The sequence below is a fragment of the Coniophora puteana genome (genome assembly GCF_000271625.1).
Source record: "Coniophora puteana RWD-64-598 SS2 unplaced genomic scaffold CONPUscaffold_6, whole genome shotgun sequence".
NCBI lineage: Eukaryota > Fungi > Basidiomycota > Agaricomycetes > Boletales > Coniophoraceae > Coniophora > Coniophora puteana.
In genome coordinates, this window is record NW_006913058.1 from 2191831 (window position 1) to 2212165 (window position 20335).

The following is a 20335-nucleotide window of genomic DNA, read 5'->3' on the forward strand; positions in this document are numbered from 1 at the left end:
AGCGCTTCAGCGCTCAGCTTCAAGTTTCGACATTCAATATCTGTCTACTTCGCTCGGGAACGGAGGCTAAGAGGAAAGCTATATTATTATGTTGTCTTGGCGTTGGGAACAGAGAAATACCCTGGCTGCCCTCCAGTCGTAACCTCATCTAAAATCGGGGAAACGGCAAAACGCTCAGTAAATAACGCGAGAAGCATCCATGGGAATGTGTATCATTGCGATGTATCAGTGTGTAGCTGCTAAGCTATACCGAAGACAATTGCCACTTTAACGACAAATCCCATGCGATGCCAAGATTATGAGCGGTGCAAGCATGCCGTATTTACGGTATTTCATTTATCACCTTGGAAAGTAAGTAGTCTTGGGCCTTTGGGTCCAGCATGATGATTGGTAACTTGACCTGACTACTTCCGACGCCTATCATCTTTCCTTTCCAGCTTCTGAACTCGGCGAACGTTCCGGGAGCCAACAAACGGATTGAAGGTCGGACGGGTAACCCTCTCTTCGCGCCTGAAGCAAAGTTCTCGTTTGCCTCTAACAGACCGTCCAAGATTTTGTCTCGGACGGACGAGGACATGGAGCCTAAAGCAAGCGGTCAGTCTACAGTAACCAGGTGAGAGGAGAGCAAATAGACATACGGCTACTTGGTGAATCCTCCAGAAACAATCCGACAGTCGCAGGCTGACTGCGGTCGTCCCACCACGAAGTGAGCTCCATTTGATCGAATTCATCAATTTGAGATATCGCCGCGAGAATGTCTGCCTGGGAGACAAGCGCCTGTGCAACCCACATAGATTGGCTGACGGAGAGTGGTTGAAGGGCGGCGTCAGCTGGATATATTGTAAAATATTAGTGATGATAGCCTTACTTTCGGCGTTCTTTATACTCAATAAGAGGTGAGCCGTCGATAGGCGAAAACCCAACAACTTCAATGGAGTCCCGCGTCCGGTACCTCCAGAGACCATCTCGAGTCGTTGCTACCGGTTCGTACACTTTCCCTACCTCTACATTCCACTGATATTATCGGTCAGCTGTTGAATTCTGCACATGCGGAAGAATTGAGCCACGTACCAGGGTCTTCAGCTCCCCATCATCGTTCGTAGGTGTCACTTCGAGAAACTCGATATAATCATCCACCGTGACTTTGAGGACATTTGGCAGGTGATCATCGTAAGCCACCGCTATGGAGCACTCAGTGGAACCATACAACGGACACCGAATTGGGATCTCTGGTCCAATCAGAGCTCTGACCTGTTTTAGAAACGACAATTAGCATGGTTCATAATCCACAGTATGGTACATACCTGCGGATAAACGCGTCCGAAAGTCCCCGAAGTAACTGCAACCAGAAGTTCGAGATCCGGCCACAATTTCTTCACCCATCCTTCGGCTGTCCGCGATGGCGGATCAAGTGCACTCAGAGCTTGCGCACGAGCAACATTGGCAGAAAACGTCGACTATCTCAACAAGGACCACAGTCAGTCAATGTTAATGAGCTAGTTTCCGTTAGAGACTCTTACAGCAACTTCAGAGTAAACATCCTCCGTCTCTGGAAACTGTGGTAGCTTTCCGGTCGACACTGCGTCCACAAGCGTACTCCACTCCTCGTCCATCCAATGGATGAAGTCCATGAATGTAGTGGACCACATCATAGCGATCGTATCCAGCGACTCCTCAGCCAGAGCAAATGCTGCATGGACCAATAGAAAAGAACGGTAATTGCTGATGAGCGAGGCACCGAAAGGGGCTGTAGTACCGGGAACTGGTGTATGGGTGATGTCAAGCATGTAGCATTTACTATGAGCAAAAGGCAGACTAACCTATCTCCGAGAGTCGTTCGTGATCTCGTTCAAAATCGGCAAAGCCAGTAATGAACCAAAAGGCAGGCGCAGACAAGGCAGTACACGGGAGTCGGATGTTCACTCCGCCTTCCTCGGAGCTCTGGACATCCACGAACCTCTTATAGCCGACATATACCGGACGGCACGTCAAGCTGTCAGCTCGACTCGCCCACAACGTGGTAGGAGGTGGGTGGACGTTCGGGTCTCGTGAGAAGAGTTTCCGGTACTTCGGTACGGGTTTGGATGCTTTGCCAGACGTCGTACTCGACATCCCAAGGCAAGTTGGAATACCAGGAGCGAGGAGATCCACGGCCTCTGAGTACTGGCAAGGAGATGACTCGAAGAGCTTGGAGATGTACGGTGCGTAAAGCTCGTACTCGGTCATCGGAAGATTCGCGACGGCGAATGCGTTCGCGCACGCAACGCGGTCGTCTAAGTTTACGTGCACAAGGCAATTGCGGAGACCAGCCAAGACATCCGATGTGCGCCCGAACTTGGTGGAGATGTTGGCCTTGACGATGGAATGGAGGGTGCCCTCAGCGTGACTCTGCAACTCAACAGCAGTAGAGCCATCAATCTTGGAGAGAGGAGTGATGTCGCGAGGAAGAGTAATAGGCATGATATTTTTGGGGAGCGCATGTCGGGCTGTCGACATCTTTTATATGTTGAGGTTGATCAGCCCTGAGACCAACCTGAAACCGACTGTGCTTAATGTTTAGTGGTGCCATCGGCGCACGATATCTAGCTGACAGCGAACCCGGAAATATGAGGGACATGAAAGCTTGATCAACTGTCAAAGGCAGATCTCTCACCCTTCGCTTGTTTTCTACTCATCTCATTTGAGGGAACATGTCCAGCTTCTACACTGTGTTGCGTGCTCATGGAACCTTCAAGTTTGGCTGACTCAAACATGTATTGGAAAGATGAACGCACCAATATCCCACCGGCATTACCCGGAAAGCTAGGACAAACAAACCGGAGCTACACATTTTACACATCCCCTTCAAGTTGACACCATGATCCGTACGTGCACCTCGTGTTGATCTTCCATCCAGATGAAAGCAATGAGGTCTGGCGGAAATAGACTCCCATTTTTGATGGCACATCGACATGTGGCATATTATATTATATTTAACGGTGGTGCTTTGGTTGTTGGTGCTCTACCTACAATGCTTAGTGAACCTCATCGACAACCCTAGAAGTAGGAACTCTTGTCCCTTCGTATCCACCATGATAAGAGGCAGTTTGACCTGGGAACTGCCTGTACCACTAAGCTCCCCTTTCCAGCGCCTAAATTCGCCAAATGTGCCAGGAGCAAGAACACGGATAGTCGGTTTGACGGATTGCCCTTTTTTGGCACTCATGGCGAACATCTCGTTGCCTTCAATCAGGTTATCCATCATCGTGTCTCGCACTGAGGGTGCGATATGTTCTGGAGATGTATGTATCAGTGATCATTCGATATCTGGGAGTGAAATGAAAACTACCTTTTCCCGGGGCTGGTTCTACCAAGAAACCGACTGTTGGCACCTTGCGGTCGTCTATCCACGTCGTAAATTCTGTCTGGCTAATTTCCCCAACACCCGCAATAGAATCGATGATATTCGTCTGCGATATTAGCGCGAGAGGCAGCCTAAGGGACTGGCTACACGTGAAGTTGTCAGCGTCGTTATGACAAGCCATCAGACCAAATGCTCACTTCCGTCGCTCCCTGGGTCGCAGTAGAGGCGAGCCGTCCGCTGGAGAGAAACCGGCGAATTCAACGACATCACCCATCCGGTAGCGCCATAGGCCAGAGCGCGTTGTAACGACTGGCTCGTACAGTCTACCTACTAAGAGTTGCCACTACCCCAGAAATCCTCAGCATTGTGATATGATGAATGCGAAGGAAGACACTCACCAATTTCTTAAGTTCCCCGTCCGAGCCATCAAGATTAACCTCAATCATTTCGATGTATTCCTCATAGGCCATCCGAACAATGTCCGGAACACGATCATCATATGGGGCGGCCATAAAGCACTCTGTCGAGGCAAACATTGGAGTACGGATGAGAATATCCCGCCCAATATACGCTCTAATCTAGACATATTTGGTATGTTTGAGCGCAAGAGAATCGAATCGTATGGGATACTAACCTGTGGTAGAACGCGAGCAAATGGGCCAGTGCAAACAGCGACTAGCAAGTTAACCTCGGGCCAGACCTTCGGCACCCAGCCATCGGGGGTGCGGGAAGGGGGGCCAGTTTGGCGTAGCTCTTCAGCTCGCTTTGCATTGGCGTGAAAATGGGTCTGACAAAATTAGTATTAATAACAGTAAAGAAGAATATATCAAAGCAGGCTTACAGCGATGCTAGTATACACATGTTCCGTCTGAGGGAACTGTGGAAGCGTTCCGTTTTCGATAGCATCCACAAGAGTATCCCATTCTTCGTCGATCCAACGGAAGAAGTCCATGGCCGTGCTGGACCAGATTAAGGAGAGTGTATCGAGAAGCGGCTCAGCCAAAGCAAATGCGGCATGGGTAAGAATGACGGAGCGGTAATTGACAATAAGATGGGCGCCCCATGGTGCTATGAGCCCGACGACTGGATTCCCTACGTCAACACTATGACGGAAGAATGGACACTTTGATAACGCACCTTTTTCCGAAAGTCGTTCGTAATCGCGCTCAAAATCCGTAAAGCCCATGAAAACACGAGGGAAATAGCAGGAGAGAGGGTTGACTGGTATGCGCCTGTTTTCGCCCTGCCCGGATACTTCAACGAACTTCGAAAGACCGGTATATATTGGCAGCACGGCCTTGCCAGTTGGACTGCCCAAGAAGGGCGTGGTCTCGACCGCGAGATAGAAAGGAGGTTGAGGGTTTTCGTACCTCGGGAGTAGCTTTGATGCTTTTCCCGACGTGGAACTCGACATACCAAGGAGCGTGGGGAGTCCGGGTGCGAGGAGATCAGCGACATCGGACAGTTGACATGGGGAGCCTTGAGAGAACTTGGCGACGTATGGTGCGTACGGCTCGTAGTCGGTAAGGGACAGATCGGCTGCAGCGAATGCCTCCACACACGCTGTAGGGTCATCCAAGTCCACTCCGGTAAGCTCCTGGCGAAGCTTTGCCAAAACCTCGGAGTTACGACCAAACTGAGTGGTGAACACGTTCGACTTGATAATGACATGTAGGACTGACTCTACACGAGCCTGCAGCTGAGAGGCAAGTTCGTCGCTGAGAAAGGGTAAGGGAGTGAGCTCGTTGGGGTAGGAAGACATGATGACTGGGTTTCGTCGTCGAAAGATCAGACTGTCGACTTTTATACCGGCTAGGATATGATGGAAGTACGTATTTTCTCCGCCTATTGTAACTTTGTAGAGTTATACTCTCGCACCGCTGTGCTGCTGCAGCCGAGTCAGACGCTTATGTTGTACAACGCAGTTAGTCAACGGCCACTGAACGTGGTCGTTGTGGTCGTTTGCAAGGCAAATGCATGGTTGCCCCTGAGTCATAGGGGCCCCTAGCAGGCTCCGACGGTCGGACATCACGCTGGCAAGTAGGAGATCATGACTCCTACGGAATGACCCCGGCATAGCAAACTTCCTCAATATTTGGTGCTAAGTCTTCAAGTTTGCCGCCCAAGCTGCCCAAGCCTGTTGATAATCGATTAATCCGTTGATCTCCAGACCCTCTCTACCTCTGAGAGCTGAATATCGGCGATGACGAAGTCAAAAAGCTTACCTGCTGTTGGCGCCACGATCTTCACTGAAATTTGCCTTCAACTGTTGACCCAGTTATGTAGGGATGACATCCGGTATTCGGCGGTAGTTTGTGCCGCTTAGCCGGCGGCCCCAAAGAAATGATCCCGCGGTAGTTAGCGCTGTCACTGACAAACACCGACGAACGTACGATGCCGTAGGACAATCCATCACACAGATCACATACATCTTTGCTGTCGATGACGGATAAGTTAGGTGTGAGTTTTTTTTACGGACTATTGAGGCTCGAGGCTGACGCGTATGGATCCGTGTCAGACGCACAGGGTAGTAGCACGTATAACTAAGTGCTCAGGACACAAGTGAAGTTCATATACATCTTGGAGACAGCGAAAACCAATCCCGGGTAGATGACAAACGTATTTGAGCATAATCACAAGCCCATTAGTTGTTTACAGAACCTCAGACACCACCCTGCTCAAGAAGAACCCTTGTCCCTTTGGATCCACCAAAATGATAGGTACCTTGATTTGCGCGCTTCCCACCCCGGTCACCAGCCCCTTCCATTGTCTGAACTCGCCGAACGATCCAGGGGCGAGCAAACGAATGGTAGGTCTGACAGGTAATCCTCTATCGGCGTTCACAGAGAAGTTCTCGTTCGATTGTAGCAGTCCCTTGAGAATTGCATCCCGGGAAGCAGAGCTCAGGTTTCCTGTACAATCTACGTTTAGTATGCAGACGGAACAAGACTAAGAGTAGGACACACGGCTGTCAGGTGTATCCTCCAAGAAGAAGCCGACGGTTGGTGGTTGACTACGGTCATCCCACCACGTCACAAACTCGCCCTGGTTGAACTCCTCAATGCCAGAGACGGAGGCGAGAATATCTCCCTGAGATACGAGTGACTGCGCAATCCACATAGATTGGCTGTAAGCCGGTGCGTGAGTGCACATATAGTTCGCAGAAGGCGCAAAACTCACTTTCGTCGCTCTTTATACTCGATCAGCGGAGTGCCGTTCTTCGGAGAGAAACCAACAACGGTGATCGCGTCCAGTGTCCGATAACGCCATAGACCATTCCGCGTTGTTACGACTGGTTCGTATACCTTTCCAGCATTGACTTCCCACTGGTTATACTGTGTTAGTAATACAGCCAAAGTCATCAATGTGATGCATCGTACCAAGTGCTTAAGCTCTCCATCTTCATTCGTGGGAGTAACCTCGAGTAACTCGATGTAGTCTTCTGTAAGCACCTGGTTGACATTCGGCATGCGATCGTCGTACGAGATCGCAATGGCACACTCGGTGCAGGCGTAAACCACAGGGCGAATGGGGATGTCCGGGCCTATGTATGCTCTGACCTATCACGATTATTAAACACGAATATCCTATAGTTAACGCATATGAGGCATACCTGCGGATAAACACGTCCGAATGTTCCACTGCAGACGGCAACCAGCAGCTCGAGCTTAGGCCAGACCTTAACTGTCCATCCTTCCGCGGTATGTGATGGCGGCCCGATCTTTCGCAGCTCCTCTGCACGTGCAGGGACTGCGAAGAACTTTGTCTAGTGAATGTACGTAATATAAGTAGCAGCTCTAAGACGGTGCTCGAGAACCACGTACTGCAACGCTGGAGTAAACTTCCTCTGTCCCAGGTAGCTGCGGCAGCTTGTCAGTCTCAATCGCAGTTACGAGCGTCTCCCACTCTTCGTCGATCCATCGGATAAAATCAACGAAAGTGGTGGACCACAGCATGCAGAGCGTAGTCAGGGACGATTCCGCTAGCGCAAACGCAGCGTGCGTGAGCATCATCGAGCGGTAGTTAGCAATAAGGGCCACTCCCCATGGTGCCGTCAGACCAGGGACTGCGGCGGGTCACATGCATCAGCACGCAACTCTGTGGGAAGCGGATGGGAACGGGAGGGCGCTCACTCGATTCTGACAACCTCTCTTCATCCTTAGTGAAATCGGAGAACCCCAAAATTCCCCGCCATCCAGACGCCGACCCGGTCGTGCACGGAATACGTATGGTTGCGCCCGTATCAGGAGCACCAGTAACCTCCACGAACCGAGTGTACCCGCAATAGACGGGACGACAGGTCAGCCCATCCGGCTTGCCCATCCAGAGCGACTTCATGCCAAGCGGTGCAGGCGGCGCTGAGGTGTTCTTGTATCTCGGAATCGGCTTCGACGCCTTCCCGGACGTCGTGCTCGACATTCCGAAGCACGTCGGGTTACCTGGCGCGAGACAGTCGACAATATCGGAGTATCTGCAGGGCGAGCTCTCGAAGAACTTCGAGACATAGGGGGAGTATTGGGAGTAATCTGTCATCGGGACGTTGCCGGTATTGAACGCGTGGGCGCAAGCAGCTTGGTCGGCGGAGTCGATGGTGGCTAGAGTCTCACGGAGACCCGATAGAACCTCTGACGTGCGCCCGAAACGAGAGGATATATTCGTCTTGATGATGTTCTGAAGGGACACTTCGACGCGACTCTGCAGTTGAGCAGAGAGCTCGTTGTCGAGTTCGGTAATGGGAGCTAGTTCGCGAGGGAGAGGAGTCATGCTAATGCGTGTCTAGAAAGTCGAGGAACCCCTTCTTTTAAAATGTATACCTGGGACAACACAAGTTAGCTTTTTACGTCTTATTGGTGACAGGTTTGCGAGCGGTCTCATTTACCGAAATTGACTTACCAAATACTAATCTTCTAGCGCGGTCGCATAATCCAATCCAAGTTACCTCCGCAGTGCTCCAGATCGTCGGTTGAATGAACGACTTTCCAGGGTGAAGAGCCCCTTTCCACCGACAATCGGCTGGAACAAGGTTGCACGGCAGCCCATCAAACAAAAGGCGAAAATGCTACAGGGTCACGGCGTTTATGAACAAATTCGTGTAGGAAAGAGTGCCATGCTATGAGGTTCAAGACGTCATAGAGCGTATTGAGCATGCCAGTACGTGCAATGAGTGCGGTAGGGCCACGAATTACTGAGGATAGAGTTCGCCGCTCGGAGCGCGTTATAGCGGCGGTTCAGTTCTGTTGGCCATTAGTCGCTTGGCCTAGAAGCCCAATGGAGCTTACTACCGCACCACATTCGTACCTTCATGTCTTCCCCATAGTATTGAAGCTAAAGTCGCCACTGGAAAAGCCGATAGATACGTGACAAAGCTAGACGGTGATGGCCTTGCATCTGCGATGGTTTCGAGCAGAAACGAGGCATCGCGTCACAGGCGCGTCGGTAAGCAGGACAAACAAAGCCAAGCTTAGTCAAACAACGCAAGCGCTCAACGCAAGGCTTGTCCTTCCTCATCTCTTACTTACCAGCTCTTACCAATTCTTACCCTAGCATCAGTCTGGGTATACAGCGCCTGTTCTTCGTGGTACTGAAAAGTGCTCCCGGACCGAACACTAGACCCTTCGGTGTCCCCGCCCCCAGCTGACCTCATTCGCATGATTGCCGCCCATGTTAGGGCACTGCTCGGGGTTTGTGGGCGCGAATCGATGTCGGACCCTGTACGTTGATGGAGCTTTGCCCGCCGTGCGCAGCAGGCTGTGAAGGTTTCAAGAGAGGTGAAACTTTCCTTTTCACACAACTCTCTGTTCTTGATCTGATTCTAAGTGCTACGTGCAGGGAGAGTCTGTTGTTTCAGCGTCGCTCCCACAAGATGATCACATGGGATGGACGATCAGCGGCATCCGCGTTTTCGGTCCCATTCGGTTGACGTAAACAAAGAGCGGACGACTTTATGCCCTGTCAGTGATGGAGGCAGTGAAAGACCTGGAAGCAAAAGCTCCGCTGATCCCCTTTCAGGCACAGAGTTGCGGCGCTTTGCGTGTTTCCGCAAGGCCATTCCGAACATAAAACCCTTCGGGGCTCGCGTGGTGATTACCCCCCTTGTTCATCGCTTCTTTCATCCCGCCCACTTCTTCGATGCCATGCCGTCCGATTCTCCGACCCTCCAAGATGTAGAGGCTGAACTATGGCAGTTCCAATTAGGAGGCTACATCGGTTGTGAGCATCTTTTCTATCCAAGTCGATCTCAGGGTTGACTATATGCGTAGCTGCAATGACCGCCTTGGTGTTGTATGACTATTGTATGTTCTCCGTTGTCGGCTTCGTCCAGAGATACGTCCTGACCATCAATAGTACTGAAGCTAGATCGCGAGGTAAGCTGAACATGTGTCTCTCATCCATCGTCTTTCCCTGCTCACTCAACGCAACACTTTCAGGTGACAGCCATATGGGTGAGCAGTGGACCTTCTGGAACCTCGTATTAAGAGGCGTCCTCATCATGCCCCCCGCACATAGCAAAACGGATCGACGAAGCTCACGTTCAAATTCCTTTACGCGATGGTACGCTACCCTCCATTGATTCCCATGGTCGCAACGGGATAGCCTCAACTCACCCCACGCCCTACCACGTGCTGCGCCATTCTGTTGTGAAGCTTAGATACGGTGGACTAGTGTTCGCATTGTGAGTGTTACTTCTCCGCAGTGTCAACTTCGTGCTTGTACTAACCCAAGTTAGACTGCCTAGATGTGAGTGGTGTCGCTTTGGATCACACGGATAAGCGCCTGCTGACGTGCCACGATAGTCATGACTACACGAGGGATGGCATCATACACAGTGCGCCTCCGGCTTCACCTCTCCACAAAGTTTCAGGATGCTTACTTTTAACCCTTATCCCGCATGATCCAGTCGTACGTACTTATATCTATTGGCGGTGCACTGGCACAGGAGAAGTCTAACGCCCATGCGTATGCGCTGGAACCAGATGTAAGCTGCCCGTTGCAGACGTCCATGACTCATGTACTTAATGTTTTGACCTCAGGCTATTTTAGCATCGTGGTATGCAATATTTCTCTCGACACGATCCTTATGATACTCTTGGATGGTACGATCTCCGAAAAATCCCTCAGCATTTTGACTGATTGCAAGTAGCAATGATGACAACGCGAGTCTACGCAATGCACGCCAAAGCCCGATCGCGAGGCCTTCTTATCTTCCTGGTAGCCGGATTCACAACGGCCCACGGCATTTGCCTCGGGACGGCGTTGGCATCGGCGCTTCCTTTGGAGGTGCACGGTAAACATTGGTCTACTTTATCAAAGCTGCGCTGTATTAATCATGCTCGCGTTTTCTCAGTTACACGCACCCTGAGCGGCGAACCAAATTGTACATACTCAGGCCATGGTCCGCCGTGGCTCATCCCCGCTGGCGACTGGTCAGTGTGCGGATTCGAGTTCGTTCTGTTCATTATGGCGACCAAGTGTCACTTTCGGCACTTCACGAAGAACACGATATTTGACTTCCGCAGTCTGTCGCGACTTGTGGCGCGGGATAACCTGCTATACTTCCTCGTGTATGTCCTGTATAATTCTTCCTTTGCACTTACGTCTGATATTCGGATGGGTATCCCTCAGCGCCTTTTGTTCGGCATTTCTGTTGGCAATCCAGTATCCCCTGACAACCCAAGACCCATCTGCCGTGTGTATCTCTCCCTCTGCGCATCTCTCGACACGCGCCACTGACACCGCATTTATAGTCGGTCGTTGCCCTCAAAGACCTCGGCGAAGTAGGCAACGCGCTAGGCTACGTCCGCGCATGCATGCTCGGGCCGTGGATGATGCTCGCCATCCAGGAGCGGAACCGCGTTCAGGTCTACGGGGCGACAGTGGACCCGCCCTGGGCCGGCGGAGAGGCCTCAGAGGAGTTGACCGTGATGCGCTATGCGGTGCCTGCGAGGGTCACGTCCAAGTCGAGCGAGTCGGATGTGTGTTCGGAAGATGGGTTGATGTATGATGTGGATGATGTTATTGACATACGTTGACTGGGAGGGCAATTCTGTAAGTATAGCACAAAAGTGTGTCGAAGGCAGTTGAGTAATGCACATAATATTATTGTTATGACAGTCGCCCAATTTTTGCGACCTACGCCAATGCGCTACGCTACGTATTAGTTATGAGATGTCCGAAAACCCCGGACCGGATGTTCGGACCTGATTCGGACCGCGCGACTTCGACGCGGCTCGCGTGGTCAACGTCTGACACAGCGAGCAACGACCTACAAGGCAGCACAACGCGAGCACGAAGGGAACACACATTCTATTCACGCCTGCAGCACTGAAACATCCCTTCCTACAAGCCCGCTGCCCCATGCAAGAAATACCCTCCATAGATGCCCTACGTGTCCTTCCGACTCCAGTCGCACATGCGCTCGCGCTCGCCTTTGCATCCGCCTACGTTGGGGCTATCTACTTGGATCCCTCGGCGCGTATAAGGCTACGTCCTCCGGGATCAGATGGGCGCAGCTACGGAGAGCAAAGGACACGGGACGACCCGGCTGTGATACGTGCGCGTCTGCGAGCTGTGAGCATCGCGTCGCTTGTATGCTGCGCTGGTGTTGGAGGGGCTGTATGGAACTTAGGTGATCAGGTGCGTCGGTCCAACATTGCTTGCCCAGGTAGTGCTCAATGCTTATGCGAAAGTACTTCTGACTAGACACCACTTGAGGCGCTCCGCGCGACCTACTCCCTCTTAGGGTTCCCTACTCTCCCTTTATCGCACTCTCTCTTCTCAAAGGATGGCATCTTCTTGTTGCTGAGGACGATCCGACCCCACCTCCTTGCACCCCTATGGTTCCTCGGGCCGCTATATGCAAACTGGAAACAAGGGAATATGCTTACGCCGTACTCTCTGGCTGCGCTCGTGAGCGATATCAAAGGATTGCGGAATTATGTCGTCGTGAGTCTTCGCTCTTCTCGCTTCCTGGCATGCGTTTGACATGTTAACGCCCTGCTTACTACAACGTAGGCTCCGTTGACAGAAGAGATTGTCTTCCGTTCCTGCATCTTGGGCGTATACCGTCTAGCGCGTGCCCGCTTTGCCTGGATGGTCGGCGTCGGCCCCATCTTCTTTGGCGTTGGTTCGTTTCCTTTACCTTCTCATAGCCTTTTCAACCGCTTCTTTCGTCTGACCTTTGCTATTGCATCCTAGCCCACCTTCACCACGCATATGAGCTCTACGTTCAAGGCGGACGTACGCGAACTGCTCTCCGCCGCGCGATCTTCATCTCGCTCTTTCAGCTCGCATACACGTCACTGTTTGGCACATTTACGGGTGCCCTTCTTCTCCGTACGCACTCATTATCTCCTGCGTTCACCGCTCATGCGTTTTGTAACGTCATGGGCGTGCCGAGTATTGGTGACGATATGAAGAGCGGTTTTGGTGAGTTGTTTTAGTTTATTTCTCGCTGTAAGCAACAAGTGCTGCAAAGCGTGCTTACCACCCACCATTGCAGATGTCGCCCTTGCGTATATAGTGGGCATTGCTGGATTTATCAGGGACTTTGGACCTTGGACGGCACCCGCATGATCTCGGCTCAGCAAGCCAAGAAATACCCCCATACACTGTTGTCAAGTTTGTCCTTTCCTCGGTGATAATTAACGATAGACGACGGATTTCATTAAACCTTGAGAATGGAACACCCCACGCTTGCGTTTATGTGCTACCGAGCATTGCAATATACTCAAAATCTATGATACCTCATTGCGCCATCCATCCACTCTACGGCACTTCGCCAACAACCCTCGCCAATATGAACTCCTGTGCCTTCGGATCAAGCATGATGGTCGGCACCTTCACCTGTGTACTTCCCATCCCGGTCACGGCGCCTTTCCATAGCCTGAACTCGCCGAACGTCCCGGGCGCGAGCAGCCGGATGCTCGGGCGCACAGGCGAGCCAGGTTCAGGACCCGTGTACAGGGAAGAGTTTGCTTCGAGAAGGCTGACGAGGATCTGCGTGCGTGTTGCTGGGGGTATCACACCTGTGTTCCATTTCTCCATCAGAGAAAGGGAGGGAAAAGTGCATGAAAGCAAGGCTTACGTGAAGCAGACATGTCTTCTAAGAAGAAGCCCACCGTCGGAGGCGAGCTGCGGTCGTCCCACCATGTCGTGAACTCGACGTCTTCGAACTCTGGGACGGCAGCTATGGAAGCGAAGATGTCTGCCTGGGAGATGAGCGCCTGAGCGACCCACATGGACTGGCTGCGCGCGGAAAGCCGTGTTATCATTCAGCTTGTCTGATCGCCGAGAAATTGAAGGGTGCATGGAATATGTAAGAGACACTTACTTGCGGCGCTCCTTGTACTCGATCAACGGCACGCCCTCTGCAGGCGAGAAGCCCCGCACGACGACGGCATCCCTCGTGCGGTAGCGCCACAGCCCGTCGCGCGTGGTGACAACGGGCTCGTATACCTTGCCAGTTTCGAGCTTCCACTGTGGTCGGTGCCCATCGGTTAAACCTATGTTCAGGAAGGCAAAAAATGGATGACGCACGAGTGGCACAAGCTCGCCGTCTTGATTGCCGGGCAGTACCTCGATCATCTCGATATAATCGTCTGTCTGCATGCGCACAATGCACGGCAGTCGGTCATCGTACGATGTGCCGATGAGGCACTCGGTGCATGCGACCATCAGACTTCGAATGGGCATGTCAGGACCTATGCATGCGCGAAGCTGCTCCGAGTCTCTGAAGTTCACTCGAAGAAAACGGAGAGGAAAGGTGACAACTGTACCTGCGGGTAGAGGCGTCCGAATGTCCCAGTGCACACGGCGCCCAACAGCTTGCATCCTGGCCAGATTTTGAGGATCCAGCCTTCGCTCGTGTGCGAGGGCGGCCCGGCTTCCCGGAGCGCTTTTGCGCGTGCGGGATTCGCGATGAATTGAGTCTTCAATGCAACGCACAGAACACCCGAGGTCAGTCGGGACATGGAACATGGTGAAAACGCGAATATCCGAGGTGAAGGCCCGTGAAGTGACTCACCGCGATCGCAGGGTAGACGTCGTCCGTTTCCGGGTAGCGGGGTAGCCGCCCACTATCAATCGCGTCGATGAGTGTGTCCCACTCTTCGTCTATCCATCGGATTAAATCGACGAACGTCGTGGACCAGTGTGTGCAGAGCGTTTCCAGGGTTTCTTCAGCCAGCGCAAACGCGGCATGGGTAAGAATAAAGGAGCGGTAGTTGGAAATGAGGGCGACTCCCCACGGCGCAGTGCTGTCAGGTGCTAAGACATAGTGATTTCAGTCATGCTGCACTGCCTTTTGGTGCACGGGTAAACAACGGCAACTTACGGAACTCTGCCAGTCTCTCCTCATCCCGCTCAAAGTCGCTGAAGCCCGCCATACCGCGCCACATTACCCCCGAGATAGCCGAAAGCGGGATCCTCTTCGGCTTTGCGCCCTCTCCGTCAGAGATTTCGACGAACTTTTTGTATCCACAGTACGTCGTCATACACGTCTTTCCCGGTCCGCCGACTCGCTTCACCCACATCGAGATAGGCACAGGAATATGCGAAGGCGGGGCCGCGACATATCTGGGCACGGGTTTGGGTCCCTTCCCGGACGTCGTACTGGACATTCCGAGGAACGTCGGCAGCCCGGGCGCCAAGAGATCTTCCACATCTGAGAGAGAGCATGGTGCACTGTTGAAGAACTTCGAGATGTAGGGCGCATACACCTCGTACTCAGTAAAGGGTACCTGCGCTCCATTGAACGCGTGCGCACACGCGGTGCGGTCTGCCTGAGCTATGGCGACGTTCAAGCTGGAGATGTTATCACGGAGGGTAGAGAGGATGGGTGAGGACCGCCCAAATTGGGAGGGTATGTTGGCTTTGATGATGTTCTGGAGGGAAGTCTCGAGCGTGGCCTGCAGTTTGGCAGCCATTTCGGGAGTGGGCTCGGGGACGGGTTCAACGTTGAGAGGCAGGTTGAGCATGGTGTAGGTGTGTCGAGGAAAGTGCCTGGAGGCAACCTCATAACAGATTCAACGAGCATGCTTGTGTCGAGTATTCGCTTCCGGGGAGACATCGATGACATGACATGGCACCAAGATTGCTCGATGATATATTACTTTCCTCGGTACCAATCGCTCATTGTCGGCCACCGCCGGGTCGGAGCGACGTAGCACGAAAGTGTTCGAGCGCACGCGCGTCTGGTACCGAGTTAGTCCTCGTCTCCGGGCGCATCGTCCAATCGTGCTTTCTACTATATCCCTCAATCTCGTACAAGGGTCACTTTGTCGCATATATCCTGGCAAGGATACCGACGAGCGTCATCTACAAACAAAACAGGATTAGTGTATACTCGAAAAGATCGATCCGCGCCGCACTTCAGCCCTTCTCTATAGACATAACGTGAGGGATCTGGGCAAGCTTGACATCGTAAGACCTTTAGGGTATCTGCACGGACGACATTGAAGCATTGCCCCCACCATCACACTAATTTGGTGCTTTTCCTGCGCTTTAACAGATGTAATGCAGTTCTATAAACTCCCAGGTGAACAATATGTCACGACTAAATGAAATTAACCAAGGGAATATGACAAGTTGCACTTCAAGCGCGCCGGTCCGAGCCAAGTCCAAGCGCGATCAACGCTGAGCGCTGATCATCAACCGCGTCATTTCTAATGGCCTTTTCTCGCTTACATCGAGACTTGACTCCGGCGTTATATTAGTTATCCCCAACAGGCAACATGCGTGGCGTCCGTTGACATCTATTGACGTCGACATTGAGTTTATGACATGCGATGTAAGCGCTTTACGTTTTATTGGCACCTTGGCTGACCCAGTCGCCTCTTTCTCTCCCTCCTCAACACCACCGACGCGCACCTTCAGTTTGACGGAAGGTGGAGAGGAGACATGTCGTGTGGCCATATGTTCTCGCCGTTGAACGTCAGCACTGGTGTCCCACCCGAAACCCCAGAGCAGCTGATCGCAGACAGCTTGAGGCTCGTGGGCAGCACGACCGTCTGCGGAACTTTCTATGGCTTTATGACCGCCTGCGCTGGCGCCTGTGTCTATCAAACATTGAATTCTCACAAACCACTCCGTCGCTCCGGGTTGCGCACCGCATTTCAGCTGTTGTTCGTCGGTCTGCTCTGGCTGTGCGGTACGATCGTTGTTGTGGCTTTGGCGCAGGACGTAGATACGGTATACGTCCGGAACAGGCTACTCGAACCAGGCCCGCACGCGTATAACGACTTCAAGTTAATACCTGTGTTTGTGCTGGATACGGCGTACTATGTGTCAATGGTCCTGGCGGATGGTGTCATGGTGAGTTTCGTTCATGGATGTACAAGGTTGTGGATGATCATTCCCAAGGTAGGTATGGCGATTCAAGGTCATCTGGCATAACTGGCCGCTTCGTCGCACGCTTTTTGCCCTTGTCTCCCTTATATACGCACTGTCGATAGGTAAGTTCGGCGCCTGCACTACTCCAATTTCGCGCATTCATCAGTCAGGGGCTACGATGTAGTGGCCTCCCTCGTCTCGGTGATTGTCGCTTCTCTCGACTGTTCCGATTGCCCCAAAATATTGGGTCAAAGCATCGAGCTGGGGTTTACGTCTTCCGTAGCACTTAATGTCCTTACCACTGCCCTGATGGCCAGCAAACTGTACAGGTTCCGCAATCGCATCATCAAAGCGCGTACGTCCTTCCTCGCATTCTCGTAGCGCGTATTGCACGTGTCTCATAGTCACGAACTTAACTCACATCCGAATGCTTCCCCAGCCATGTCAGATTCCAGCCCTTCGCTTTACGCCAACATCGCCTCGATGCTCGCCGAGTCCTGCGCCCTCTATACCATTTTTTCTGTCCTTTTCATCGTTCTGAACACAATGCACCACGCAGGGAAGTATGTTGTCTTTGGTGCGCTATCTCAGGTCCAAGTCATTGCACCTTTGCTCGTCGTGCTTCGACTCTCGAGCGGGAAAGCATGGCGCGAGGAGCAGGACGCGTGTGTTGGAGCTGCCTTGGAGGGTCAAAACACACTTGTGTTTTCGCGGACCGTCTTGGCTAGTGCCATAGCCGTTGAGGGAGGAGAGCTTGGAGGTGGAGAGACTGTCGACCGAATGACTGGAGGTAACGCGGGCCAGAGCGAAGTAGCGTCGCCCATGAACGGAGGAGCAATGCAGAGGGATCACAACAGAGGTATGACTCACGGGTCGACGACGTGCCTTGAGTCCGAGGGGCATGAAATGCGAAGTATGGGCTGTGACACTTCGGAGACGCTTGGTGTTGGAGGACCATCAAATGGAGGATGTGGAGAAGGTCTTGTGGGAAAGTCGAGGTTATTTGCGTCATTATAATGTTAGTGCATGAACAACTTCTTCACAGAACGATATCCGTAGCATATTTCACTACCTACCTAGTTACCCAGCTAATTCTCTTAGTACTAAAGACTATGATAGCCACGAGACCACCATATCTTCTCTATTATCATATACAGCACTCAACTTATCACTATACAGCCCTTAATCAACCTTCAAAGTACACGGCTCCAAATATCAGCTTCCAGGTTTGGCGGAAGGATGCGCTTATGAAGGGTCTACACATAAAAACAAAGGGCGCCACTGCGGCCGTAGGCTTGTTGAATTAGCTCCGAAGTCGAGTCTCGAAGTAAGCGAGACACGATCATCGGAGTCGACTGAGTGGTATGGAGCAGACTCCTACCCAGCGGTCTGACTCGTGAGACCGGCTTATTAAGCGCTCCTGCCTTTTATAACTTCGTTAGGCAGTTCTCTCGCCAGACCGACTGGCACAACTTGTTTTTCCCATCAGCCATATTCTGCTTAGCCGAGAGACATTTGGCGGAGAAAAGTTTTTTAGCCGAACAAGTTGTGCCAGTCGGTCTGGCGAGAGAACTGCCTAACGAAGTTATAAAAGGCAGGAGCGCTTAATAAGCCGGTCTCACGAGTCAGACCGCTGGGTAGGAGTCTGGGTATGGAGTGCGCTCAAACAGACTGCCTCGAAAATGAAAACATTGGAGTATTAAAGTTACGTATCCTACCGTTCTCTAGTCTCACTCCTCCATGATATAACATCTGGTGACGTTTGACGTCGAAGTCTATACAATTGAATGGACGGAACATTTTACGTTTTGTTGATGGATTGCTTTAGGTCTTGTTCCTTCCCCTTTCTCTTCCGTCATCATCGAAACCATTCCCCAGGTTGGCAGAGGGGTGCGAAGGAGCGTGCACGGCTCAGGTTGACTCGAAACCAGCTCACGTTCGATAATGCTGCCACCCACGAATGCCAGCCCTGACGCCCATCCCGAGACCCCACAAGAACTTACTGCAGACAGTCTGCGACTATTGGGCAGCACGACTGTCCCCGGCACGTTTTACGGATTCGTGACTGTCTGCGCTGGCGTATGTACATATCGAATCTGGTCCTCTCGCAAGCTAGTTGGACGTTCAACCTCACGTACCGCTTCTCAACTTTCGTTCGTGGCCGTACTCTGGCTATGCGGCACCATCGCTATTTCCGGTATGGCGCAGGAGGTAGTAACGATATATGTGCGACATAGGCTCTTTGAACCGGGTCCATACGCTTATGTCAACTTCAACATACCGTCAGCGCTTGTGGTGGATGTGACGTACTACGTGTCGATGGTCATTGCTGATGGTGTTATGGTGCATTTCAATGTGTTTAACAATTTCTGTTCCTCATCTCCGGGCTAGATATGGCGGTTCAAGGTCATTTGGCATCAATGGCCGCTGCGTCGGGCCCTTCTCGGTATGATCCTGCTCATATACGCACTGTCAATGGGTGAGTGACACTATTTGCTGTATTTCACTTTCAAGCTCTCACCGATTATGTACTGCAATACAGTTGCCTCTGTGGTCGCTCTGATGGCTGCCTCCGGTCACTGCACTCGTTGTCCCCAGATTATGGCCCACGGGATTGAACTAGGCATTGTATCCTCCGTAGTACTCAACGTCCTCATTACCGGGCTCATTTCAGGCAAGCTATACAAGTTTCGCAACTTCGTCAGATCATGTACGTCTCTTGTCTGAGTGGGCTACATTATTCTCAATGGCTGGGAACTGACCCATACACCGAACGTCTCGCAGCCCTATCACATTCTGCATCGCGTTATGCCAACGTCGCTGTGATGTTTGTTGAGTCGTGCGCGCTCTACACCATCTTCTCGCTCCTCTTTGTCATCTTTAACGCGATGAACACCTGGGTCTGTATGTTCTCTTCGGCGCCCTGACACAGATTCAACCACTGGCTCCATTACTTGTTGTGTTCAGGCTCTCGGGCGGGTCCACGTGGGACGAGGAGCAGGACACACGCGGCGGAGCTAATATCAATGGCCATAGCACGCTTCAGTTTTCGCGGGTTGCATTGGGAGAGTTGAGGAGCGAAGGAAATGATCATGATCATGGGCAGGGCGCTGAAGAAGTGGCTAGAAGTGGCTGAAGGAGCTACGGGCGAGAGCGGGCCGTTGATGGACGGGAGCTCGATGCGGACGTCAAGAGACCACAACAGGCATCTGCTGTGCTTCCGAGACTCTTCGCGCCGAAGAGCCTTCAAACAACGGATGCGAAGGGAGTTCGGGAGGGAAGTCGATTCAGTCCCAGTCATGATGAGCTTAGTAATGCATAGTCATGCTCATGTAACGTCGTGACAGTTAATAGCCTCATAATATGCACATCTGTAGCATATCGCCAACAACATCCCGTACCTTACCTAGCTTATTCAAGTTGGCTACAGCTGTGCATTACTCATCTTGAGAGGGTGGATTTTGGATGGACAAGCAGAGTCCCGTTCCCCACTCTTCAATGGTTCGCTTTATCTCCAAGAATCAAAACACATCCACAGGAATCGTACTTAAGTAAAGCAGAATTCGAGCCATCCTGCACACAGGTATGAGGAACCAACTTATATGTTCCTTTATGCTAATACAACAGCAACGGCCACTGGCGCGGGTCACTTCGTAATATATA

At 52.0% G+C, this 20335-nt stretch overlaps 6 protein-coding genes across 6 annotated transcripts; 3 read left to right on the forward strand and 3 right to left on the reverse strand.

Moving 5' to 3' along the window:
* Window positions 1-322: 322 nt before the first annotated feature.
* Window positions 323-2112, reverse strand: CONPUDRAFT_90431 (uncharacterized protein; the record flags this gene model as incomplete). Its single annotated transcript, XM_007770685.1, has 7 exons — window positions 323-582; window positions 639-799; window positions 869-1014; window positions 1072-1251; window positions 1305-1457; window positions 1521-1762; window positions 1821-2112. The coding sequence occupies 7 exons, from the start codon at window positions 2110-2112 to the stop codon at window positions 323-325; spliced, it is 1434 nt and encodes a 477-aa protein (XP_007768875.1).
* Window positions 2113-3001: 889 nt separating this feature from the next.
* CONPUDRAFT_124754 (uncharacterized protein) lies at window positions 3002-7353 on the reverse strand (the record flags this gene model as incomplete). The annotated part of the gene is made up of 6 exons (XM_007770686.1): window positions 3002-3249; window positions 3326-3486; window positions 3541-3686; window positions 6724-6903; window positions 6957-7109; window positions 7168-7353. 6 exons carry the CDS (start codon window positions 7351-7353, stop codon window positions 3002-3004), a joined length of 1074 nt encoding a protein of 357 aa, XP_007768876.1.
* Window positions 7354-8896: 1543 nt separating this feature from the next.
* On the forward strand, window positions 8897-13032 carry CONPUDRAFT_105000 (Abi-domain-containing protein). Its single transcript, XM_007770687.1, has 18 exons — window positions 8897-9111; window positions 9173-9553; window positions 9604-9708; window positions 9772-9786; window positions 9851-10016; window positions 10071-10081; window positions 10138-10169; window positions 10242-10319; window positions 10375-10437; window positions 10485-10628; window positions 10689-10905; window positions 10967-11030; window positions 11089-11389; window positions 11456-11977; window positions 12044-12286; window positions 12356-12467; window positions 12539-12769; window positions 12843-13032. Exons 14-18 carry the CDS (start codon window positions 11699-11701, stop codon window positions 12914-12916), a joined length of 939 nt encoding a protein of 312 aa, XP_007768877.1. The 5' UTR covers window positions 8897-9111; window positions 9173-9553; window positions 9604-9708; window positions 9772-9786; window positions 9851-10016; window positions 10071-10081; window positions 10138-10169; window positions 10242-10319; window positions 10375-10437; window positions 10485-10628; window positions 10689-10905; window positions 10967-11030; window positions 11089-11389; window positions 11456-11698; the 3' UTR covers window positions 12917-13032.
* Window positions 13033-13108: 76 nt separating this feature from the next.
* CONPUDRAFT_144290 (uncharacterized protein) lies at window positions 13109-15318 on the reverse strand (the record flags this gene model as incomplete). The annotated part of the gene is made up of 7 exons (XM_007770688.1): window positions 13109-13368; window positions 13428-13588; window positions 13674-13819; window positions 13880-14059; window positions 14119-14271; window positions 14367-14608; window positions 14676-15318. 7 exons carry the CDS (start codon window positions 15316-15318, stop codon window positions 13109-13111), a joined length of 1785 nt encoding a protein of 594 aa, XP_007768878.1.
* An 859-nt stretch (window positions 15319-16177) lies between these two features.
* Window positions 16178-17842, forward strand: CONPUDRAFT_144291 (uncharacterized protein). The gene is made up of 4 exons (XM_007770689.1): window positions 16178-16654; window positions 16707-16794; window positions 16857-17027; window positions 17112-17842. The coding sequence occupies exons 1-4, from the start codon at window positions 16241-16243 to the stop codon at window positions 17687-17689; spliced, it is 1251 nt and encodes a 416-aa protein (XP_007768879.1). The 5' UTR covers window positions 16178-16240; the 3' UTR covers window positions 17690-17842.
* Window positions 17843-18616: 774 nt separating this feature from the next.
* On the forward strand, window positions 18617-19808 carry CONPUDRAFT_144292 (uncharacterized protein; the record flags this gene model as incomplete). Its single annotated transcript, XM_007770690.1, has 5 exons — window positions 18617-19015; window positions 19064-19151; window positions 19215-19382; window positions 19457-19572; window positions 19605-19808. 5 exons carry the CDS (start codon window positions 18617-18619, stop codon window positions 19806-19808), a joined length of 975 nt encoding a protein of 324 aa, XP_007768880.1.
* Between the last annotated feature and the right edge of the window lie 527 nt (window positions 19809-20335).